Source organism: Taurulus bubalis (assembly GCF_910589615.1).
Source record: "Taurulus bubalis genome assembly, chromosome: 5".
NCBI classification, from domain to species: Eukaryota; Metazoa; Chordata; class Actinopteri; order Perciformes; family Cottidae; genus Taurulus; species Taurulus bubalis.
The window spans coordinates 11,641,711-11,668,299 of NC_136593.1; the positions used below are offsets into that span (position 1 = coordinate 11,641,711).

Below are 26,589 nucleotides of genomic sequence, written 5' to 3' on the forward strand. Positions count from 1 at the left end.
GACTCGTCATCACGGACGGTTCACAGGTCAGATGGAGGAGGAGCTTCACCCCCCCCCCCCCTCCTCATCTGGGCTGCCACCACCATGCTTAGACAGCTGAAGTGTTGGAGAATCAGGCTGAAGAAACGCACTGCCAGTGAAGACAAAACGAGGATGAGGAGGAGAGGGAATCATCAGGAGATATGATACTATAGTGCAATGGCTATGAAATTAGACTATTGTAATATCCATCCTCTCCCCTCTTTAGAACTACTGCCCAACACCAAACTGACGATACTAAAGTGCTGATTGTTAAAGCCCACGACGAGACTCATACACTGACAATGTCCACAACATAGACAAAAGGTTTTAGAGAGAAACCTTGACAGACTCTTACACGGGTGTTTTGTAAACAGAACATCCAAGGAACAAATGCATGGCTATGGTACATGTGCAACTGAGTAGTTCTCATATATTCAAACAGTATGAACTTAATCTTCCTTTTAGTTGCATTCGGTTTTAGAAAAAAAAAAGCACAAAAAAAAGATAAATCTGGCTGCCAAGCAAGCGTGTGCTTATTTTTTTTAAAGGTATTTTTCTCTATGGTTTTAAAATACGTTCAGCTGAATTGAATGTATAACTGATTTAAGTATGAGCGCATATCCTAACCTCTTCCACTTATGTCTTTCTTTCCTTCCTTTCCTGTGGAGGTGAGTGTATTTTTTGCCCCCTTTTCCTTGTCTTATCCCTGTAACTCTAAATGAGGTGCCCTGGGTGCTCTTGGTGTAGCCAGACTCATGCGCCAGGGTCTCACTCAGTAAAAGCTCAAGCAAACAGAGGATCAGGCAAAGGTGGGGCGCTGCAGCTGCAGCCCGGGTGTGGCCCTGCCGGGCGGGGCCGCGCTGCGCGTTAGGAGCGGTAGTCCTTTTTACTGTACGGCTTGTTCCCCAGGATGCTGTCCACCTCGTGTGTGATGGACGTTGACAACTTTGGAAGAACCTGCGACAGGAGAGAGAGGGATAGAAATGGTGAATATGTTCGCCTCACTTATGTGTGCCGTCGGTGGTTTTGGTCACAGAGAAAAATCATCAGAAATTGTCTGCAGTTGCATATCACAGCTTCTAGAGAGAGCTAATGGGTGATTTTAGTTTTTTTTTTTTTTTTAAACCAACTTAGGCCATCCTGTCTGCTACTTCCAGCTCATTACTTTAAATAAAATGTCACATTATACAGTGACGGACACTTTACTGATGTAAAAGTAGCAAGTTAAATATATTACTAGCAAAATGTACTGGAATTATCGCAGTAAAAGTACTCATTACACAGTAGAATGCTCCCCGTCAGTGTAACATTATTATTTTTACTGTTATTTCCATGAGAGAATTTTTTTAAAATATACAAATAGTTCAACTACTCCCATGTAGAAAATATTAAATAATTCATTCTCTTTCCACAGTGTAGCAATAAATAAATGGGAAAAAATAATTTTGTATGGAATTTCCTTTTAAAAAGGTGAAGGACTGTGTGACCCAGTACATTTTGAGTAAAAGGAAAACTGCTGAGCCCTCAAGAAATGTGAGCATAGCATTTCAAAACCGAAATACCAAATGTGTTCAGGCAGAGGAGCCATATGGTGTGTGTGCACACATCTAGTACACACACACACACACGGGAGGATACACAAAGCATCAGAAAAGAAAAGCGTATGCTCTTTACTGCAGGCTAGACATAATGTGAGGAAAGGATGTAAACCCCCACCGGTCTGAAAACCCCATTAAAAAACTGCATCTTATCAGCAGAGGGAGAAATGTCCGTAAACTCGCCTCCAATCCCTCTGGCAAGCGATACTCCGCTGACCTTATTAACTTGGTACAGTAAAGCACCCAAGCGTGCAGCAGCAAACTGCCCAAGAGGCCGAGCTGTACCCACGAGAGGAAGCTGCTGTTAGACTTTGTAAGGCACGAAGATGGACCTTATGAAACGGGTCAGGGCACATCTTCACAAATTGAGCAACCGATTAGCTGTGCGTGAAAACAAACGCACTCGTTCTGCGGCCTCACCTGTATCGCTCCTATGTTCTCCATCAGCTGGTCGGTGTTGGACGCCCCTAAGAGGACCGAGCTCACGCCCTCGTTCCGTAGGCACCACGCTGCAGGAGACCAGTAAACAGCATGACACCCCAACCACGACGATGTGCGTGCACACACACACACACTCTCTCACTCACACACACAATACTTCCCAAACACACGCCAGTTACTGCAACATTTCCACAAATGAAATTATAAACATATAATACTAATACAAAGTGGTGAAAGAAGAAGTACACAGACTATTTAAATATCACAATATAAAATAACTCCACTATGAGCAAAACTCCTGGACTTATAAGTCACATTTAGAATGCAGATGTATTATCAGCAAAATACATTATTTTATTGTTATGGACTTCAGGATAAACGTGTAGGCAGCAGCATTCTAATGATAGAAAACCTTTTGACTGCATCATATGTCAGCTCCGATACGGAGTACTGATCAGTAAATCTGTTTACGTCTAAGTGGAAAGATTTTTATGTCTCTAACTTGGACTTTCTGTGGAACTTAAAAACTGAGTCAGCACCTGCCAGGACTGAATGTGACTGATAGCAGCAACACAGGATTTTAAAATGACAAAGAAATCAGTAATGCTGTGGCTGAATAATGATCCGTTTAATGAGGTCATCATCTGTCACATCAGTGCATCCATATGTGAAATACATGTTGTGGAGCGGAAACTACATCATTTCCCTCTGAAATGTAGTGGAGTAGCAGTACAAATTAGGTTCAAATGGAAATACAAAAGTAAAAGTATCTCAAAATTGCCCCTTAAATGTACCTACATTCAAATACTGTTGTTTTGTGATCTCTATGAGAAATCTGACACAAAAAACTCCTCTCTGTTTGGTGTGCTATTATAATAGGGAGCGGTTATGCAATACAACTGCATGCTTGTGGAAAATAAGCTTGTAAGCAGATTACTGCATAAAGGGATGGAGAATTTAGCTGTAAAAATAGTGGGATTATTAATTTTACACAAATCTTCTACCAACATGAGAATACGGCTGAAGGTCTTCCGATGGATCGACACAGGTGCAGAGCTTCCATCAGGCCATCGGGATACCGACAACATCCATTAATTCTATCGTCACAACCTCCACCTGGATTTACCACCTGCCGCAGCAGCTCCAGGCCTCAGTGTCAAGCCACAGGCAGGAAGGAGTCCATCATTGTTATATACTTTTTATTCAATACTAGAGTGCCACAGTGATGTAGAGGACTACATGATGGACATAAATCTCCTCTGCTGCCTTCAGGAGCGCTAGAAGGATTTATGGTAATTGGGGGAGATTAGTGTGACCCCTACTGGGCCGTGAAACCTAATCTATGACGCTGCACGACTGCGAGGCGTGAACGATCTGTCGTGATCTGCGCTGCTGTAGGAGAGCAGCCCCAGATTTACTCACCTGCGTCGCTAACGTCCGACACTTTAACAGCCCTGGTAGGAGCGTACGTCTTTAGGGTTTGCACATTCTCACTTTCCTCAATTGATGAATCTGCTGGATTCATGTCTGGGATGCTATTTTAATGCTGACACTGGAAACTGTTTAATACGTGTTTACACCACAGGCTTGCATATGCAAAGCTATACTGTAAACATGTATGCATTCCTTATGTTAATATTGACATTACTGTGCCAGATCCTTGTTTAGATAGTAAATACTGTATATTTTCTGTTTAGTCACTGTATATACTTCTATTTCACTGTAATTATGTCTAGCCTGCATTTTTATTATTATTACATTTTCTTAAATTGATTGATATTCTGCTCTGCTATTTTATTGTATATATATTGAGTATTTTTTATATTTAATATTTGTATGTCTCCCTGGGGATGAAGTGTATATACATAAACATATACATGTCTTTTATCTATCAATATTAATGCCCATTGGTCCCTGAGAGACAAGGAAAGAGGTTATAGAGGAATCTAAGTCCTTTGAATATACACTACATACTTTTTATTTCCTCACTATTGTCTTGTTACTTACTCTCTTTCTCCTTAATCCATTTTAAAACTACAGCACCAACACATACGTGACAACACAACAATTCAACAGTCAAACCCGACAGCTGTCAGAGCGATGTTGACCTCGGCCCGTCTGAGGCAGAGGGACGGACAGACAGACAGAAAGAGAGAGAGCGGCAGAGTGTATCTGCGTACCGATGGCGAGTTGGGGCAGAGTGCAGCCCAGCCGCTCCGCGATTGCCTGCAGCTCTTTCAACTTCGCCTGCTGACGCCGGCCCTCCTCACTTAAGATCTTGTCCTTCAACCACTGGTAACCCTGTCGAAAACACAGCACGCCTGCTCAAAAACACAGCCCTGCTCACACACACACACTGCTGTGTCACCAGGGCCCGTTTTTAAACACGTGGCTGCCTCCTGCTGTCTACACCTCAGCCAGGGAAACATGCCAGAGCTACACTTACAGAAATACAGCACTTTTTGTTCAATATTATGAAAACAAAGTTAAAAACATTAGAAGACAAATCTCCGTTTATACGGATTACGACTATCATTTACTTTAAGTATATCTGTTTATGCTCAGAGTAAAAACAGTAATGTTTACAAAGTATAGAGTATGTTATAGTGCTATTAGTAACAAATAAGAAACCCAGAAAAATCATCAAAGAGACAAAAGACCACAAACATCCAGACAACACTGAACCAAACAGGAAGCAGCACATTCCACACAAGTCACCAAAAGTACTGCACAACACCAAAATGGAGAACTACTTCTGACACACAATCCACAGACACACAACATGCCACTCTACTACTTGCATTAAGTCAGGCGTTAGCTGTGTGTATTGCAGAGATGAAGACCTATTTGACCCAAAAACCTTTTTTTAAATTTTTTATTCTGGATGACAAAGTCTTGTTTTGTTTCAATAAGTTTATCCGTCAGATAAAATATTCCACTGGGTTTGTCAGTGCTCACTGAATCAAGTCATTCAAACTGTTTCTCCTCTTCAATAATATTCAGTTTAGTTCCATTATGCCAAGCGGAAATAAAAGTCTGAGCAAAATAACAAAATGTTGCCTAAAATAACATTCTGAATTATTTAGTTGAAGTCTAAGTGTTGGTATCCATAACGTCAAATTAAATTAAAAAAAGAGTTAAAGAAGTCAGGTCACATGCTGTGCTGCTCTTGCTGTGTGTGTATGTTTGTATCGTGTGTGCTCATGTGTGTGCACTAAATTGCGTCACGCTGACACCAGCTGGCAAACGGTGTGGAACAACAAAGCTTGGAAAGAGGTGCACAGTGCATGGCGTCACCACGGCACGAAAACACACAGATATACGGGGTGTGCACAGAGTTACAGAACCTGAAAGACATAATACACACAATGAACAAACAAACAAACAAACCAGCAACCAGTAGGGAGACAGAGTGGGGACACCAGCACAGATGATCAGATAAAGAAGGTTTGACTACCTTCAGGGAGGCCCGAGAATAGGGAGGCACCCTGCCGTCGTATTTCCCTGAGATGATCCCACAGGCCAGTGGCGACCACGTCATGGCCCCCACACCTGACGGCAAAAGATGTGATCATCATGACACAATCACTGACTCATAAAGTCGGAGCCCTTATTTTGTCTTTTGAAAAATAAAACACTAGGTTCTTGCTGTACAAGTTGAAATCTTGGCTCTCTAAAATACTTTAATATTCATTTAAATAAAACATACGTGTTACAGTCACCTGACAGCTGCAGCCTGTAGAGGTTGAGTAGACCTCAACTAAAGCCACTAATCCATGACTGCTCACCTATTTTATGGAAGAGCTCCGGTAGCTGCACCTCCACCTTCTCTCGCTGGAACATGTGGTACTCGGCCTGCTCGCAGATGGGAGGAATCTGGTTGAACTGTCGCGCCACAGAGTACGCTTCCTAAAGGAAATGGAAGAAACAAAAACCAGGCTCATATACACTAGTATGGCATAACAGTAATTGAAAGATCACAGTATATAGTATGTCATACTATAGTATTCCTTCCTAAAATAATGGCCCAAGTCATTTTTTCAGGTTTTTCAAAAAACACAAAAAACTTGACCAAATGCAGTGGCGGGCCGTCAGGGCCTGCTAAGCCTTCTCTGCTGGCCTAAACAGAATCACAAAGTTTACATTTTAAATGTTTGATTTAATTTTTTTAATAATTAAAAGTTATAGCTATTTTAAAATATAATTGTTTTTCACAAATACACTACATGCATTATAATTATTTTTCTCTATTAGCTTATTTTCTCATTGCACAGCTCCTATGTTCCTATGTTCCTCTGTTGCTCATGCCATCAACATCTCTGACACAAATAACTGTTTATTAACCCCCAGCTGGTAGCACTAAAAGAAAGGTGTGCCAGTTTCTTTTGTTTAAAAGGAAAAAAGGCATTTGTTACTGATAAACTTCTGTAGCCATTTTACTTTTTACAGGCTGGGGGCTGGCTGGGGGCGGCGCCACGATCAGCTGTCAGCAGGCGTAGGTCAAAATCCATGGCCCGCTACTGACCAAATGTAATAGGGGTGCACAAGCTGCCTCTAGACACTGCACAACAGGCATACTGTAATACCGGTCAAATTATGTTATGATTACTAATATTATGTTCGAGTGCTTAAAATGAGTAAAAAAAATGAGTAGCTTAAATGCCAGCTTCAAAATGCATTCTTGAAAAGCTTGTAAAATTGCCTAAGTCCCATTGTCTTTTGACTTAGGCAAAATAAAATGTCCTAAGTCATTTTATGACAAAAATGATATTCTTGCCTAAATCATCTCCTCATGATACGGTCCACCTCTGGTAAAATCACCTACATCTTCAGTTGAACAGATCATGCGATTCTACCCCTAAGGGCCTATGTTAAGAGTGTGACTTAGGCCACTATTTTAGGAAGGTGACAATATGTAATTAAAAAATACAATAAAAAGTAATAGTTTAATATGCCAGAAACATCTCATAAATAGGGAAATATAATCATAAAAATCTCATACTATACAAGTACTGCGTATAGAGTATAAGGAACTAAATGAAGATCAGGAATAGGAACATGTAGCATACAGCAAGGTCAGGAATAAATACACATCTTTGTGATGTGAGGAAAAAACTCCTTGGTCTATGTAGAAATTCATATTTGCTCTGATTATTTTGGCGTGTTGTCTTCACGCTGAGTCTCACCATTATCTCCATCGGGCTCCAGCGGGATGTTCCCCAGTACATGGCCATGCCTTGGTTTATCACATAGGTCATTGCTCGAACCGTTTCTGCAAGTACAAACAAACAAACATGCTAATGACACACAGTTGTGTTTACAGAGTTTTGTTTTTTCTCTGCTGTCTATTTTCTATAAAGCATCAGAGTCTTCTATATGCGCATCTGAGCTGTTCTGTATTATTATAAGAGACGTATTTATATAATTTACAATCCAAATGGGCTCGGTGATTCAGGAGACAAGTGGGAAAGCTAATTTTATTAATCAGAATGTGGAGTGATTCATACTGAGGGGGACATCTATGCATGACAGGGCACACTTGAATGAGATTGATGTAAAAATCCAGCAAGATTTTTTGTGATCTGCAAAATGCTACAGGCGAAGATAAGAGCCCAGTGAAATAAATAAGAGATGACAGGCATATTCGCACCAGTTAGTCGACAGAGAGTCTTCACACGCTGGACTAGAGTGTGTGTATTTTAAAAGGAGAGAGGGTTAAAAACATGTTTTATTCTATAAAATATAAAGCCATTGGATAGGAGTTTAATTTTTTTGGACATATCTGACCCTGTGTGACAGCGAATGAAAACCTATATTACCTAACTTTAATTTCCGTATATTTTCTTTGGTCAAAGTGGCAATGTATCAAGGACATGTTTGATAACGATCGGGGGTGTCCCAGACAAGATCAGGATCACCAGAGTGCAATAAAACAGGCGCGCGTCAACCCTCAATCATCCTCCATCCCTCCGTCTATTCACCTTGGTGGTGTGTCGCTTCTGAAAAGTCTCTCTAACAACCAAATCAGCCTTTCCTATCATCTAGTGGGCGCTTGGCTTAAGAGGGTTTCTCTGTAAAACTGACAGAACATCAGGTCACCACTTCTTCATTCTGCATACTGCCCTTCAGCTAGAGCCAGAATAAAACACACCAGATGGTACAACTACTGTTTTGAAGACATACACTCAAGAGCCGTCCACGTGAATTGCGTGCGATCTTTAAAGGGCAGAAGAGCAAACAAATTGCCTCGACGTTTACATCAAACAACACCAGCTACTTCGGACTAACAAGACACTGAAGCATTGTGAAAGAGCCAAGGCAGTGAAGCATCAAGCGGAAGGCAGGAAGATGACCTCTGACCGAACTCCGTAACCCGAAGGGGAACTTCGACACTGGAGCAGATGCATACTGTGTGACCAGCTGAGCCCGCACACAGTTAGCGCTCTGCCATTTAAAGGTCTCCAGCATCAGTATATATCCTCATCCCGAATGTGGAGGTGGAAGCATCAGTACAACATGCAGCATGTAAAAATAGATATTTCAGTTACGAGAGGTTTGTATATCCGAGTCTTGGCATTGCAGTAGTCATAGAGACAGAAAAGAGGCGATTTATTGAATATGAAATAAGACAAAACATAAGGAAAACATGGTTAAGTGTGTGAGAGGGACATACATAGGGATGATTCAAAACTGATGAAGTAGCGACAATAGTAGAATTACCTTCCATAGGTGTATTAGGGTCCGGTCTGTTCGCAAACACCACATCCACGTAGTCTAACTGCAGTCTTTCTAGAGAAGCTTTTAACCCTGGAAATAAGCATCACAGTTAGTACAGTAATAGTGAATCTCTGTTGTGCTACATGATTTTGCTTCTTTATAAAACTATCTAAACACAGCTGAAAAAACAAAAGGAGAGGATTCTCAAACTGTTTATTATACCCAAACGTTTTGCAACCCCAAGAGTGTGTCAATTATGTTTTTTAAAAGCCTTTTTCCTAAAGCCAAAGCATCTAATTAGGAAGCATTTTGTTACTGCATGTTCAGCATTTAATCCAATAACCTGCGGCGCTGCTACTTACCTTCTATAATGTGTTTTCGGGATAAACCTCTTTCAGTCTCCGCTCTAAAAAAAGAAAGAAAAAAAAGACTTTACTTTATAAACAGAATAATGACTACGATATAAATAATAAATCTGACAAATATTTTATTGAAAGTACAGTTCGGATGACACATGATCCCATGACCAGAAGACTCAAACATAAAAGATATACACGGGGGGGTCGTTTCTCATTCGAGTCAGAAAAGCAGCCAGATGAAACTTACTTTCCACCCCAGAAGATCTTTGTTGTTATCACCAGAGTTGAACGTCTGGAAATAGAAAATGAAAACACATCTGTTACAACATCTGTGAAACACTGAGAATCATAGCAAAAAAACTGAATAGGAGCTGGCGAGATCTAAAGTCTACACAAACCATATATTATACGTTTTAACTGCGAGGATGAAATGCCTCGACACCCGCTTTGGGCAATCATGCATTTCCACATTATTCTTTCAGTGTCGAGCGCAACCACATCCCACAATATGTAATATGTCCGACCGGCGCCAGTGTGTTTGTAGGCGTAAAACCTGACAGTGCTATACAAATGTCCAGGGCTGACAAAGTAGAGGATAAGGACAAGAAGTTCATCCATTATTTTGCATCTTTGAGGAGGGACACAGGAGTGTGGGCACGGCTGCCCACATTAATCTTTCATCTTCCTACCTTACTGTTCCAGTTCACAACACACAGCCTCCCAATATGTGCAAGGAAGGATATGATACGAGATTAGGGTTGCTGGCTGGGGCGGAAATAAAAAATAAAAAACCACAAAAATGAATTCAAGTGTGCCTCATACCTCCATCCTTTCTTCTTTATGATGTTTCCGAGCACCACCTCTGCCCTGTGAAGCAGACGGAGACGAGATTAAATACAGATAGTTTTGATAAGAGCATTTACGCCCGACTGTCTGAGGAATGATTTTAAATTAAAGAAAGCGGTCCAACTCTTCACACATACTATATATAATGCATAAAGGTTTTAGGACTGTTTAGGACTGGTGTGTGTGTGTGTGCATTAGCTGCCAGGTCACGGCCAGCAGAGCGTTGGACCAGCTGTGCTGTGCAGCCATCACTATGTCACTCATTAGCAGCCACATGGGTGCTAATGAGTGACATTATGATCAACAAGGGGCTCATTAGGGCTGAGCAGAGACCCGTCAGTAGGATCTCTCTGCAGTCCTCTTACTCTGTGTCTCATTAATTGTCACAGTTTTCACATGAAATGTATTTGGTGCTCCTTAAGAGATAAAACAATGCAACTACCGACATTTCTTTTAGATTAATTTTGGGTGCACTGATGAATAAAGCCAGCTGCTTTAATTGAAGCGGTTTTAAAATAATTTATGTTTTATTGTGTCAGAAGTGTTGTTGGAAACTACAGAGACCATAATTGATCTCACCTATGACAGAGCATTAGTGTTAGAGTGTCTGTGTCGAGGGGCGAGACAGTCTGACTTGTGGTTATGGTAATCAGAATTCTTTCATTTAATTTAAGCAACGCTGCAAAACATTTTCTAGTTTCAGCTTTTAAGGTGTAAGGATTTCTCGGCTCTTCTTTGTTCTTTCAAGAAAATCAGCTGGAGAATAATTAAATGAAAATTAAATGAATTGCCAGTTGCAGCCCTCGCCTGGCTAGCAGGACGGTTCCCCTGGAGGGAGATACGCAGAGAGCGAGCTGATGATTTCTGTTTATTTTAGGGCGGACTGACACACAAGTGTTTGAAATTATATTAAACTGATCATTTGGATGCTTTCAAATTTCCTGAAATTCTACAATGGATGTTACTTTCTTGAACAGGGCACTGATACTCCCCTCCTGATGCTGCTGTTGACTGCAGTTTACAGTGTTTCCCACTGATTATTATTATCTGTCCCTTTCTGCTCTTTTTGATTATAAATGCACTGTATTATTACTGAGTAACAAACTGACACTCATTTTGCGAAAAGTAATATTTACTTAATTAATGAGTGGGAAATCTAAAAAAACATTTAATGATTAAACATTTCACACCCTCATCTCCCTTCAGATTTCACCAATCTCTCTTCTCCCTGACAGGACGAGTTATTGAAGATGAACTACATTTCTTTCATATGGATTCTACACATTTTTCTGGAAATGGAGTTGCATTTATATGTTGTCTTTCTACTCCTCTAACCACTTAGAGCGCTTTACACAACATCTGTACATTCCTACACACTTTCATAGACTGATGGCAGGTGCTGACACGCAAGGTGCTGACACGTAAGGTGCTGACATGCAAGGTGCTGACATGTCCATCAGGATCAAAGCATTCACACACAGTACATCGTGCCCAAGGAGAGGCGCACACGCACACGCACTGTGTGTGTGTGCGCGTGTGTCAACACTATGCAGATAGAGATTAATGGATGCTTGTAAAGGGTAAGTAAGGATGTAATTAAAATGCTAAATTACATGAAAACTACCATAGGACATTGTGATATTGATAAGGGTCAAGCTTTAATATTAAACCCTGCAGGGTTTTTATTGTGTCTCTTGTTTATCACGTATTAATAATTACCAGTACGATCAGCTGATCCAAAAAGCAGCACAAGTACTGCTACTACTAGCCAACGGCAGGACCCACACTTTTGGAATAACGAGCACTCAAGCACTTTCCTGAGAGCAATAATGTCTGTCTTTGCGTGCGCAATAGTGTGTGTACACACACACAGTGGACTGTGTGTTGCTCTTCTGATATGCGAGTAATCTGGGAGCTCAAACATAAAATACAGCGGGCCTTGAGCAGGTTGACTTTCTTCATCTAGTCATTAATTAGGTCTTTGGTCCAGCGCCAAGTTGATGTGATGACTTATGACAGAAACCAACAACATAATGTTGCATTATTCATACATTTAGTATATTTTATTAATTTCAGATTGATCTGTAATTGTGCTTCCAATTTGTCACTGTTTTCAGACAATATCATGCAATTACTCTGCATCTAGAGCAAAATGCATAAGCCTGAAAGAATTGACTTGCATACTTTTTTTTATGCCGTATGTATTTGCTGATAACAGCCGTTCCGCGGGACACACAGAGCATGTTTATTTCTGCAATTACGCATTTTTATTTATGTTCCTGAGAAACAGTAGCCTGCATATTGCAAAGGATACGCTGGTTAAGAATCACAGTTAATATCTAAATAGCTGTATGTGCTGAATGTTCGTTTGTTTGATGTTGGTTTCTGTTTTGTCGGGCTAAGCCGGGAACAAGCATGCCAAAAACAAACAGCAAACTGCCATGTGTTGTGCATTAGCAGAACCAGGAGTGTGAGCACAGCTTACAAACCTCATTTATCTGTCCACGCTCGCAACACAGAGTCAACATTACAGCAGCCGACTGGACAGCCACCAGCACCAGTTTATGCACTGTACGTCTGACTGATGAAGGCGTCGCAGTAAGCCAGAACTTCACATGAAAGCTTTTTCCATTCTGATGAGCAAAGTGTGTGATTTGTTCTACTCTCGCGTATGTGTGTAATATAAGCTCCTCTTCGCTGCTCTGCAGTGGAAGTTATCAGGATTAACACCTGTGCAGCACATCCTGAGCCGTGTGACATGCCGTCACAAACATTTGCACGTGTCGCAACAGATTTGTCCTTTCTCGCAAACTGTGGTCTGTTTTATGGAAGCGCGATGATCAAAGTCATTGTTGGTAAAACTCCTGTGTCAAAGATCCACTTTTTCTGGCCCTTCGTCCTAAAACAACAAGGCATACCGGTTGTTGAAAGCACCCCCTGAATAATGAAGCATAGTGATGATGTTTAGCAGACAACAGCTGCTGAGGAAAACCACTGAGACCTGCTGAGTGTTTCGAGTATTTTTGTTTTGTTTGGATTTTCTTTTCTGAGACACTCTGACGCATCTCCCTAAACATAATGGCAAAAACTAGGCTATTCTTGAGAGGATTAAAACAAAAGGCTTGGTGCTGTTAATCAGAGATACTGTTTGCAAAGGATAATCCCCTAGATTATTTCAAAGCACCCAAGTTACTACAAAACCAGATTAATCCATGCTGGAATTTGAAGCATCACTACAAACAGCAATAAGGCAACACTCGGCTGCTTTCTGAAGTTAAAAATATCAACACTGGCTGTAAATTTAGACCATGACTATGAATATGGGAACCCTCATGAATGCAACATGGTGGTGATGAAAAGGACAAATTTAAGTTCAAATCGAAGATCAAAGGTGGAGACATAAATCTGTTGTGTCCACAAATTAGTCTCCATGAAAACTGTTGATCGTATGGATTGTGCAGGACTTCCTGGAAAGACACAATAATAATCTACTTGGTGCTTTTATGGTTTTGGTCATATTTGGAGTTACAGCTCACTGCTATGTGACCTGTGGCACAGGATATACTCACTTCCCAGCAGCGTAGACTTCCGCTGTGTCAAACAGATTGATGCCATTTTCATAGGCCAGAGTCATCAGCTGCTCGGCCATCTGTTGAGAGATCAGGGGAGAAGTGTCAAGACTTCAATTATCAAACTTCTTCCACAAGACTAAAGGCCTCCATGGCTTTGCCTTCCCATAACATGTGTTTATTCTCTGACTGTTGACTCCCTCTGGCAATGTGGTTTCCCTATAAGTAAAAATAGGCTTCTAGAGCAACCCAGGATGTGACAGATCATGTGGAGGGTTTCCATTCCCCAGCTTTGACTAATGGAGGATGACAAAATCCATCTGCTCTCACCTCATCCGTTATCTGTCCACCGAACGTCACCCATGTTCCTACAGAGGTCGACAGGGAATGGGGTCAGAGTGCAAGTATAAAAACATACATGTGCACACAGATGAGCAAGTGAACAGAGATAATATAGGTTCCGCACAAGTGATACTGCACATAGTGTACAAGAAAAGATCTAGCTAATAAAAAGAAGAGACAGTTTGGATCATATATTTGAGTCATTTTACTGGAACTTCCCACTGAACTACGCTTTGTGTAAACTATGGGGTTACGAATTCCCCTCACAAATCTGCTAGACAAAGTCTTTGGTTGTGCAGTTAAACTTCTCAGTGTGTCTCATGATGGAAACGTTTCTTACCTAATCCGAGGCAGGACACCCGCAGACCTGACTTCCCAAGGTTTCTGTCAAAACAGAGAGAATTACATTAACATTAATGCAGCACTCCGGTGGCAGTGATTTGTGTTATTTTGCACTCCAGCAGTGGCTACGAACATTAGAGTAGGACTTTAAGCCTCATTTGTAAATTGATTGAGCGATTGATAAATACATAAACAACCCTATCACTCCTTTGTAATGTGAGGAAAGCATGTTACTGTAAGGGGAGCTTAACAATATGGAAGCTAAGAAGAACAGGGGTTTTGTATGGATGTCCGTGCCGACACATGTATGTTGGGTACGTTAGGGAGGACAGTAACATGTGTGCTGACAATGAGCGTGTGTGTTTGTCTGTGCAGTGAAATGTCAGAGAGGAAGTGGGTCTTAAGCAGGCCCACCATGACATCCACTGAAATTTGTCACAGCACACCAGGATCCCTCAGCCGCCATCTGACTAAAATCCCCCACAGCAATACGGACGCTTGACTACTGACAACAACTTGCTCCTAAAGCTGGCGTCTCGGAGCCCATCACAGTGCAGACGGACCTCCCTGCTGATAATCACAGCATTAGTTGTGCAAACCTTTAACATTTTTGAAGACATCCATGGCTCTTAGTTAAAAGACATCTGGTTGAATGTGTTGTTATATTTTTTTTTTAGGAGGAAATTTTAGTTTATCTTCAGACTATAATAGTATATATATCACTGATCTTAGAAATGATTAAACATACAGATGAAGTGTGCTACCGCTGGTCAACCCATTTCAAGAAATAAGCTGGCAGTGTAAAAAGATAAAAGAAATGTGGCATCGGAGATGATGTAACATGTGCAGGAGTCAAAGTGAGCATGTGGGAGGATATCTAATATATTTTCACAAGACTGCCTATATAGAAATACAGTTCAAATGAAAAGGAGTCGAGGGGGAGACAGAGGATAGGTGTGTTCTGTGTGTGCAGATGTGTGTGTTATATGACTGCATGTTTGAGTGGGACTGTGTGTGTGTGTGGGTGGGTGTTTTGTGAAGCCATGATAAGATTGCTGAATCGCTGCGTTGACGAACAAAACACTCCAATGTGGTCTGAACACAGAGTCCCCAAAATCGTTTAAAATAAATATGGAAATCTCAACATTTGTTGGCTACATTTGTGTTGAATTGAAACAACAAAAAAGGCTCTTAAAATGCTTTAAGTTTCTTTCTGATGCAACTCCATGCATGTTCCATTTTGTTCGAGTTAATCCAGTTAAATGTTCACTTTATCATTCAACCTTATTAGTTCCACTCTTTCTTCACTAAACCACCATGGATGCTGGCAGTCTCCATCTTCATTTGTACTCTTTGTTCTTTGACTCAAGATATATCAAATCACAACAAAAGCCATCTGAGGTTTCAGTGAGATCGAGCGATATTGAAGAAATAATGAAATCACATCCAGTTTGTGTATTTGCAAGTAAAGTATTGGGGTCAAACATATTTACAACAAAAAGCCTCATTAAAAAGATATGGTTTGGTCAGTGACGTCTGTAATCGTGTTATAGTTTGAATCCGAGAGCACGAGGATGTCACATATAGGAGCCTGCTGATGTATAAGCAAACCCTGTCAGTCATGAGGGAGACGAGGGAAAGATAAGGGAATCCAGTGGGAGCATATGCCCTCACGGTGCACCGGTGTGACAAGGTTAACACACAAGTCCCCTCTGGCAAACCACTAGAGCTGATCTACAATTAACTGCCTCTTAATTGCACGAGTAAAATAACCCCTTGAGGGGCGGCTGCTCAATGTCGCAATCGGAGATAACCAAAACCAAAAGCAGCTTACTGACCAAAATTGTTAATGGAATATATTTGCAAGTGTTTTTAATGACGGTGGTGCAAAATAGCCTTTCCACTCAAAATTCATCTCGACTGAACCCTTTTGCAGAATTTGTCCCTGAACACTGTAGAATGGAACTGTACATTCAGCACGGAGTACATTTGAAGCCTTGCACTTTTGCAGATTTTAACACCTAATGTGATTAAATTAATTAGTGTTGCTTAATGTGTTGTACATGGTGCACAAGCATGTTCATAGAAAGAGATGCATAGTAAACCTGTCTAATGAGATACTTTAAACTAGAAGCAACTGGATACACATGCATCATGAGTTACACCATTTTCATCAGCATGTTAGGGCTTATCTAAGTGAAGCTTACTGTGCAAGTGTTGCATAAGGACGCTTTAAACATTAATACTGCACATACACTACCAGTGCATTGAAGCAAAAGAAAAGTAACCAGGATATCGGAATCCACATCACTGCCCTTGCAATTGTTCTTATTGTAAGGATCTCCCTTTGTCAGCAAATTGTTGTGTTCAATATTTTACTAGACTGGCCTTGAAAATACTGCATTGTGCATTGCTGTAGTGACCCTCTGCCAGGTCCTGTAAGCAGCCAGGTGTCAGGTTGCTGCTGAGCCTCAGCAGATATGAACCACAACAGTAAAGTCATCTCTCACACCCTCCTCAATAATGAAGGAGACACAGCACAGAACCGGACCGCCGCAGCGCCGCAGGGACAAAGCCTGATGAGACACATAGTGACTGTAGCACATGTCCAGTCCGGTTGTTTGCTTTGAAATACTAGGAAACCTTTCTAACATTAGCCTTCTGATACCAATAGCCCGAAGCTCAAGTGGACAAAGCAATGTTTTAATTTTGGTATGTTGGTTTATTTGATTAAGGGTGGCTTGGAGATCTATTTGGGGCTTGTTTACACACGGGTTCCATTTCACTTCAGCTTGACACAATGAATCCCGCTTGTCTATGTCAATCTTTCAGCTCTGCTGACGACTTTGGCTGCCATTGATGGAAGCTGACTTGTGGAAAAAAAATAATGGAGGTTATTTTCCTTTAAGGTCGACAGGGACAGTCATGTTAGAGGTCATCTGACCTTTCAGTCATGTATTACTGATTGATTGTTTATTATTGAGTTGTCGTCTTTGGAAGAAAAATATTAAATACAAAAAAGAAAGATATATTCTATTTATTCTTGCCAAAAGTTAGTAATATTCAAGCACCGTTAACGGCATGATTCATGAGTCAATATGGAATAAAAATAATATCCTGGATAGTGCACATTTTACTAACATTCGAGGACAGATAAATAAACACTATTAGAGGTTTGTTATTGATACAAGGCACATGCACAGCACGCATGAAAAAACAAATACGAAAAACAAACTGTATGTTGTGTTACTTTAAACACTCCGACAAGACACATTTGCTGCTCCAGCAAAAACAACTAATTCTCAGGGTGCGAGTCGGTGACGAGTTCAGTCTACTGTTGCGCCCTTTAAATCATAACTCATACATAGCATCGTAGGAGCAGATATACATTACTTCTTTGCCAATTAAAAGCTTTATACCAAAACAATCCCGTTAAGAGTTTGTTCTGGGCGTGTGGAGGTGCAAAACGGTGGTACAACCAAGTCTTGGTACAGTGTGAGAGTAGAGCATCAGGAAGGACCGGAGGCAGACTGAGTGAGTGGGAGAGAGGACTTAAAGTCAATGTCAGCGGACAGGACAGGGTGATGAATGAGGAAACAAGGTCACAGAGCTGTAAAAAGGAACGTGTTGAGAGATATGTTCACCAAGCAGAACTATTAATACTACCTTCATCGTGGCTTCAACTTCAGAAAAACACACAGACCGAATGCCACTAGCTCGTGTTGGCTAGAGGTGGTTTCCTCCTCCATTCGTGTTTATGTAACATCCATTCCACTTTCAGGAAAGAGCGACGGTTGAGAATATTAGATTAGAAATGTCCCGACTAGGCAATAAGATAGAGGAAAAGTGGGAGCCGCTTTGCTCTGGAAAAAAAGCTGCGTGTACACATTAACTCAGATTAAAAGGAACGTGTCCCCCAAAAATTACAATTTTACCATTATCTGCTTCTCTGCATCAGCTGAACCGTAACAAGTATGTAATCTTCCACTCACCTTACTGGCATGAAGCATGAATGGATGTGCACTTCATTCTGCCACGAGGCTCTATTCACTTGCTGCCAGCTGAATGACCTTTTTTTAAAACTCAAAACACAAAAACTAAAGTCTCGTTTCAGATCAAGTCCAAGATAGATTTGCGGGGGTGCAAGTTGTGACTGGAGGTGAATGGATGAAGATTTTCCTGAGTTAAACTGTTTTGTGAAAACGCCTATCTGTTTTCACATTTTTTCTTAAGACTAAGGAAGGAAACAATTAGTTTAGCTCAGCATAAAGACTGGAAGCATGAGGAAATGGCTATTCTAGCTCTCAACTCGGGGCTACCGGACAGATCTTCTAAATCTTAATTGTCCAAGGCCCACCAATCTTGTGTCCTTCAGTCCTTGAAGCTCGCACATTACACGTTCTCTATAGGCAACATACAATACATGGCAGGTCTGTTGCTCAGTCTTGGGATCGGGGCGTGACAAATCAGTGTGTTCTTACAGACAAAAGGCAGGTCTTTGGCCAAATACAAGGACCACATTGAGCTGAGAGCATTTCAATGACTTCAGGTTGGTTAGTACAATTGTTTTTACAACATTGCAATCTTAATGTACTTGTCAGGGACAACAGTTAAATGTGATTACTTGCAGAGTATATATCATCAACTTCCAGGCTATATATCATCAATTTCAGTTCACTGCTCAACTATTCTGTTGAGCTGGAGAATACTCAGAATAGAAGCTGCGGACGCACCAATTTCCATTTCACTGGGTCTTTAAAGATAGTCGTCAATGGCATTTTATTTATGTTTTACTTGGGCATAGACAGATTGTCGGCTCAGAGGGTTTTCCTGAGGCTGAATTTGTTTTTCTTCTTACTCTGGTCTTTTCAAAGGCTCTAGTTAGGGGATAAATCTGGCAGTGCCCACAGGGCTGGGAAATCTTCTGCTTTACACTTGAGAGGAATGAGGGAGAAACTTACTAGAACCTGGGGGTTCCTAGTCTTAGCAATGTTTCTAATACAGTATTTGTGATGTCATACTGCATCTTGACATGCTTTTAAATTGACCATCGTAGCCAAATGATGTATATTCACTTGAATATACTCACTCTACTCAAATATTGGATAAAAAAATCCAATATTTGATGGAAAGAAGAAAAAATATATATAAAAAGGTAACAAACTAAATGAACTTAATGCATCGAAAGAAAGCAGCAAACACAATCACAGAAAGCTGCAACAATTAGTCAATGAATTGATATTTGTACTATCAGCATTTATTCAATCAATTCAATGTTAAAATGCTTGCTGGTGAAAATGAGCTTGCGTTGGCCACTGTATTGATTTAGAGCAAACTGCCTTGTGCTGCTTAAAAAATAAATGTTGAGGTTAAATACTCAGAACACACACGACTAAGCATGATGCTGCAGGGTGAATGGTATTGTCCCCTGCTGGCCTGCTCTCTTACTTTCTGAAGTAAGTTAAAACTTTGGCCTCCTGGTACAACACAGCCTCACGTCAACTTGTGCTACATTACTTCCTCAATCACACATTACATAACATGCAGTTCAAGCGCTTCTCATGCAGAAATAAATGCTAAACAAAAATGTTGCTGTCAAAACCAGTCTGTTGATTTGGTGCTCATTTGTAAATATGAACCCATCCCCTTAATTTAGGCAGAATAAAGGCCTAGAGTGGCAGCTTTATGAATAAAATAATCTGACACACAGCTTTTTAAACATATAACTGTGGATGTGTACGGAACTTTGGAGTAAATCATTAAGTTAAATATAATTCCTGCCCACATATATTATGAAACAGTATAAACTGACTGACAACAATTCAGATAGTGAGTGAATAAATGACTCGCGTCTTCTTGGCAATCCACAAAAGAAATAATAAATCTAGGCTATTTCTAGAGCATTTAAGAAAATACCACACACACACACACACACACACACACACACACACACACACACACACACACACACACACACACACACACACACACACACACACACACACAGAGAAGCAAAGAAGTCTGTCTTCATTTTCTCCTTCAACATAACGCAAGCGTGTCTGTCACATGCAGACACACTTATAGGCACATAAGCAAAATATTCCACAACAATCCCTCCCATCTGACTCGCTTCATCATACACCAACACAGACAGAGCATGCAGAGAAACGCAATCCTACATCAAGAAATGAACCATCCCACCGTTTGGCACCGCTCCCCTCCAAACGCCCAGAGCAAACAGATGGTGTATATTCTGTGCACATTTAAGATGCTACCTAAGTGGCTACCGTGGGCCTGAAATCTGTGCTGTGGATGAGTCTTAGTATTAACATCAGAGTGGCTCCTGTATGTGTGTATTTATGATTCATATTTCAAGGGGGAGTGTGCAGGCTGTAGAAAGGCTGGTTCCCTGATGAAGAGCCCTCTGAATGCAGGAAAACGTCCCAGCATGCACCCACTCTCATGACGCCCAAAATCTCACACCCACAGCTTTTGTCACGCAAAGCCTGAGTGATGCATTCTTTTGCATTTGAGTAACAAAATACAAGAAAAAAAAGAAATAAATGAGGCTCAGTTTCATCTTTAAAAAATTTGATAATTTAGTGTCACCAATTTGATTTCCTTTCTGCAATTGCAGCTAATAGTATATACTATATATATATACACACATACATATATATACATATACACACCATATACACATACATATATATATACATATATATATACATATATATATATATATACATATATATATATATATACATATATATATATATATATATACATATATATACATATATATATATATATACATATATATACATATATATATATATATATATATATATATATATATATATATATATATATATATATATATATATATATATATACATATATATATGTATATTTATATATATATATATGTATATATATATATATATATATATATACACATGTATATATATATATACATATATATATATATATACATGTATATATATATATATATATATATATATATATATATATATATATATATATATATATATATATATATATATATATATATATATATATATATATATAAATAAATAAATCATTAATAAGCAGACGTTTCATTTGTAAATCTTTGACAGTCTGCTCCCTTTTCTGACTATAAATTCTGCCATCTGTTACATGAAGAATACTTCAAGGTGCACTAGATGAAAACAGAACTGGTAAGGTCTTATCTCTGTGATTTATAATGATACATCACAGCTTCACACAACACAGTGGTGGGATTTAAATGCCATCCGCTTACACAACACTGACAGTAACTATTTACTGTTGCTGTGATTCACTGTCAACTTTACAACAGAAAGTGGACCTCAAGAGATGTGAGGAATCCCACTGACAGTCTGGGCTCAGGCGAGTTACTTGTAGATTTATACCAGGAGAGGAGGCGAGTCAGCTTTGATCTACAGTACATGGCCACAGCAGGAAACGATACGAAGCGCAATACAGCAGAACTGTGGAGCTGATACAAAAATGTGACAAAGAACAACACCACGCGTTGACAAAAAAATAATCCTCCTAAAGCACAAATCATATCCAGAGAAATTTAAAATGAAGGAAAAAAAAAAAAAAACACACAAAAATGGCATTCCATCTAAAAAGTGGTAAGTCTTCAAACGTATTGACCTCAGCATTACTCTTCAGCACTTTATTTGCAGCACCTAGGCAAATAAAAGTGTCCCTTTATAGGTTTACTCATTCCCTCAAGACCCTTCCTGAGTATGGGTGCTTGAGAGAAGAGCAGATAACCGGACTGTGAAAAGAAGGGGCTTTATGGGATTGACTCCCTACCTGCACTGCCTTCCCAATCTCACAGATATCCTACCATTCCTTGAGCAAGACTACTTTACATAATCATAAGCCATTTTGTGTGCATCATTAATTCAGTCCTGACTGAAGCCATTTAATCATTCCTTCCTTGGAGGAGGTGCAGGCACTTACAGTTGAGCTTGATGATTTTAACCTGTCATATCATCGGTGTCACGTTGCCAAATTGCTCAGTCTGTGATGAGGCAGCCGACGACAGCAACCGCAATCACTCCGTATACCTTGACAAGATCTTCACTTTGATGGTTTCCTCAACCTTGTGGGGGAGGTCACTTCCTACCTAACCTGCATCCTTGCCCATGGATGAAGACTGACAGACTTGATTTGAGATTTCAAGGACTGTATGCAAATGAGGCCGATCTGAATTTCCCACCGCTATTCTGCAGTGTGGATAATCGTGGAAAGTTTTGCTTGGTGGATAAGCCTCAACTGTATTATTCTGGGGAACAGTTATAAAACCACTAACCTCCTTAACTGGCAAAATGGCAAAATGAAAAACTCAAAACTAAATTCAACGGAGAAAAAAAATCCTTGTGCTCTAAGGATGAAAAGATAAATGTTAGCCTTGTTAGAGGGCTTGCAAGCTTGAACTCCGAGAGGCATGTTTGAGAGATACACAGTGACATGAGCACAGATCACTCCAGCCTACTGTACTTCCTCTTGGGCACAGTGCCTACACCAGCATGAACCTTAGCACTCTCCCTTTCTTTCTTTCACTCTCTGCTTCCTTCTCTTTCAGTCGCATCTTTTCAAAACCACAAAACACAATGTCGTAGCCTCGGTGCATGCATCTCTGAGCCGCATGCTGCATTTAGGCCTGCATTACCTTCAGTTTACATCAGATGCGTGTCTGGTTCACAAACACAGAGCCCGTTATGTACTTTGGACTTCACTGGGGAAGCGAAGAACACAAACAGCCGCTGGCCCCGCAAGCTGAAAAATGATTTAACTCATTCAATATCATTAGCCTCAATAATGACAGCGAGCAAACATGGCGAGGCTGCCGCGAGCACATCAGATGCAAAGGATTGTTATGTCACATCTGACAACAATACTGAGGATGGGTAATGCGTTTCCTCAAATCAACGCCCAATCTTAATTCTGCAGTCAACGTAGCACTAATCTTTCACCACCCTTAAAGATGATTCTGCTTAAAAAGGCACATCATCACCTTTCAGTTTGTTTGTTTTGGGGAGTTTTGGGACTTGAACAATACTATTTGAAAAGATATCAGTTAATCTCAATAATAATAATAGTAGTATCAGAAATCAAGTCATCTACCACTTGAATGACAATCCTATAAAGAGCAGAGTACAAATATACAACATAAATGCTCCTGTAGAATATTTATGGAATAAAATGGTTAAAAACAAGAAAACAGCTCACAGGCTTCTGATGGAGGCTCTTCATGAGCCTCTATATATTCTGAGCTTTCTGCTGCGGTTTTGATACAAACAGAAACACATCATATATAATATCACTCTCCAGTCAAGTGTGTTCAGTGATATCAATTTTCCATCATCAGAACTAGCAAAACCTTTTAGCAAAAAAGACTGTACGCCTCTGTAACATCACGACTCAAACAAAGGCTAGCAACATGGAATTTACAATATTATCAAGAGTTTATATATGATTGAGTTGCTTGAATAGAATGAATAGAGTATGAATGGAAACTGGCTAAATTGGGATTTGTTATGTGTTGTCCATTGTTTTTGATAAACAAGCTCTATATACTGATGCGTTTATGCACTCTGGCTCCTTATTTACATTCAAAGTACATGTCTTTGTCCTAAATTGCTCTCTCCCCCTCCCCCTCTCCCTGGTGATTTTAGTAAGTGTGTTCACGCAGAGTTTTCACCGCTTTTACCCAACATAAAGGTAAGCCTAATGTTATGCAAAGTGGGTTTTTAAAAATTACTTATCCCTCTAGCAACATAACTACGGACATATCTTGCATAAATGGACAGCTTGCTGCCGATCCTGACCACGCTGGAAAGTAATGTGAACTCACCAACGTTGCCTCTAGATTGTGTCCTCCGCTATTCAACTGTCATTCACTCTTCTACTCTGTGCTTGAATGGGAATTTTAAGTTTCCACTCCTTTTTCAGCCATTGTGTAACATTTGCACAATTTGGAGTAATTCACCACACAAATGGAAGACATTTGGATTTTGTCATAAATATTTTTTCTGCAAGTATAACTTTGCCTAAATGTTTAATATATGGGGTGTGGTAGAAACAGTTATTAGTCTTTATGTCCCTTTGGTTTTCCACACACACAAAAGAGCTCAATCTTTTGTCATTAAATACAATATTAAAGCTTTTGTCAGAGTGAATGCTATAGAAGTGTAATTACCACAATAGAGCAGTAATCAACTGATTGAAGGGGTGCGATAAATATTCAGTGCAGCATCATGTCAACATTCAATGTTGTGGGCAAAAATTATCATTAGGCAAAGTTTTTGTTTTCACAGCATGTTTGGGACACTTTAATATGAAAGCAAGGGTTACTTCAATAGTAATGAATGAAAAGTGATTTTAATATTTCTGATATAAATTCAACAAAAGATCTGCAGTGATGATAATCAATATAAACCTACATTATAATAAAATAAAAACTAAGGGATTATCAGTGTAAGGTAAACAAACTAAAACGTTTGATAATAGTATTCTTGCACCTAAAAGACTAATCTGGGGAAAATACTAATCAGTTTCCCCTTTACAGCTTAACAAATGCAACTTACTGTACTTTGTTTGCAGTGCTTGTTTGCCACTACTGCCCAAAACATTAGACAAATTGATTAGACATCAATGGCCACAAGCTAAATTTAAATTACATGCCAATGAGTTGTATCGCTTAAGAACAAAGATCAGCTAAAAACATAAATTGAAAATCTTTCCATGTGAGATCTTGCCGTTTTTGAGGTGCAAGCGGCCAGGAAAATTAATGAGTTACTGTCATAATACATCAATATTTGACAGGTGGGGTTTGGCCATTCCGACAGGAAGGAGTAAGAAAGAAAAACTGGTGTACAATAGCAAATTGGACAAATGGGCAGTCCTCTCTGTGATGAATTGTCACCCGAGCAAAGAGGAATTTGATGATTCAAAAGCTACTTCAACCGGGGGAGCAAAATTCTGCAGTTTAAGTTCAATTGAAACATTTTAGATAAGTCTCAAGGTTTTATGGCCAAACATGCCCTACCTATACTTCATGCCAGTCCTCATGCTTTGCTCGCTGGACGTAGGCACACTCTGAACAGAGAGCTGTCCAAGACTGCGAGCCACCATCGCCACTGCTCTGAACTTGCTGCGGGTGCCCGTGTTGGGGCTGTTGGCGTTCTGTCGGTTTAGCCGGTCCTCCGTGGTGCGGCTCACCCCCCCACGGTGGTCCGTGCACACTAGTGACACCTGCATCCTGGCTTTTGGCTGGCCGTCCCAATAGAAGATAGTCTAATTAAACTCAGTCAGGCAAGAAACTCCCAGAGGTGTATAATGTTTGCGAACCCTGAAGAGCGTGAGAATGATCAGTCTGTAGGAGCTACCCACTCCGAATCCAGCCTCACACACCGTGCCTCCGTTAGAAATCACTGCCCAGTCGCTAAAGTGACTAAGCTCAATGTTCAGTAGGAAAAAAAAAGAGGAGCAGGAGGGTGGGAGGGCAGATCAGAATGGATTCAAACAGTAAAGGACCGCTGATCAGGTGAAAACAAAATCCTCAAAGGAAGTCCAAATACAAGCACCACAATACAGCATTTCTGTCTGAGTTGCTGTGAGAATCAAATATGCAATCACTGCAGACTTCAGGTACATAAAATGCAGGTCAAGTACAAAGCTTTAAATCTTTTAAAAAACAGAGTTCCAAAAAACAAATCAAAGGTTGTGTAATTTCCCTCTGCAAATTTTTCCTTGATTCATCCGGGTGTCCTCCTCTCGCTTAATCGTTTAAATCAGAGACTCATCAGAGGCTGACAGGCAGATTTAGAGTCTTGCAATTTTCTTTTAAAGCTGAGCTCAGTGCTAGAGATAACACCTCTTGCTGCCAAGCATTAAGAGTGGAAACGCATAGATCCACACAAAGGGATGGAGAGAATGAAACACGAACACACAGTTCCAGGAGGTTTTCATCTCGCCTTCTGCGTCCGCCTTGACAGTTGTGCTGGCTGCTGGATATTCTACTGAATACTACTGCACGTTAGCAAAAGGGCAACCTCATATTCACTTGCCAGCTCTGGCCGTTGCCTGGCTTAAACGTACATCTGTATGGCTTGTGCTCAGCGTAAAGCTGCACGGTGCACACAGGCAAGAGATGGGAGGGGAGAGAGAGAGAGGGGGAGAGAAAGAGAGAGGGAATGTGGTGGGAGGGATATGAAGAGAAGCTATGAGGAGGAATAATCAGAGAGCTACAGCAGCGTGAGAGACCAAGGCAAATCTGCTGTGTTTACAGCAGCATTCTTAAGAAAAGGG

At 40.3% G+C, this 26,589-nt stretch overlaps 1 protein-coding gene across 7 annotated transcripts in view; it reads right to left on the reverse strand.

Annotated features, from left to right (window-relative positions):
- Nucleotides 1-874: 874 nt before the first annotated feature.
- Nucleotides 875-26,589, reverse strand: part of kcnab2a (potassium voltage-gated channel subfamily A regulatory beta subunit 2a) — a gene marked incomplete at its 5' end in the record, with an annotated part of 46,284 nt that continues 20,569 nt past the window's right edge. For 4 of the 7 annotated variants that reach the window (XM_079217847.1, XM_079217846.1, XM_079217843.1 and 1 more), the window contains 13 exons: nucleotides 875-978; nucleotides 2,040-2,128; nucleotides 4,241-4,361; nucleotides 5,518-5,612; nucleotides 5,849-5,969; nucleotides 7,247-7,332; nucleotides 8,781-8,867; nucleotides 9,140-9,183; nucleotides 9,384-9,428; nucleotides 9,959-10,003; nucleotides 13,552-13,631; nucleotides 13,882-13,919; nucleotides 14,234-14,277. In XM_079217847.1, the coding sequence (XP_079073973.1) occupies nucleotides 889-978; nucleotides 2,040-2,128; nucleotides 4,241-4,361; nucleotides 5,518-5,612; nucleotides 5,849-5,969; nucleotides 7,247-7,332; nucleotides 8,781-8,867; nucleotides 9,140-9,183; nucleotides 9,384-9,428; nucleotides 9,959-10,003; nucleotides 13,552-13,631; nucleotides 13,882-13,919; nucleotides 14,234-14,277 (985 nt within the window). In that variant the 3' untranslated portion in view covers nucleotides 875-888. Of the gene's footprint in view, nucleotides 979-2,039; nucleotides 2,129-4,240; nucleotides 4,362-5,517; nucleotides 5,613-5,848; nucleotides 5,970-7,246; nucleotides 7,358-8,766; nucleotides 8,868-9,139; nucleotides 9,184-9,383; nucleotides 9,429-9,958; nucleotides 10,004-13,551; nucleotides 13,632-13,881; nucleotides 13,920-14,233; nucleotides 14,278-25,327; nucleotides 25,540-26,589 lie in introns of those variants that run through there. The other 3 variants (XM_079217845.1, XM_079217844.1, XM_079217848.1) reach the window with 3 other exon arrangements.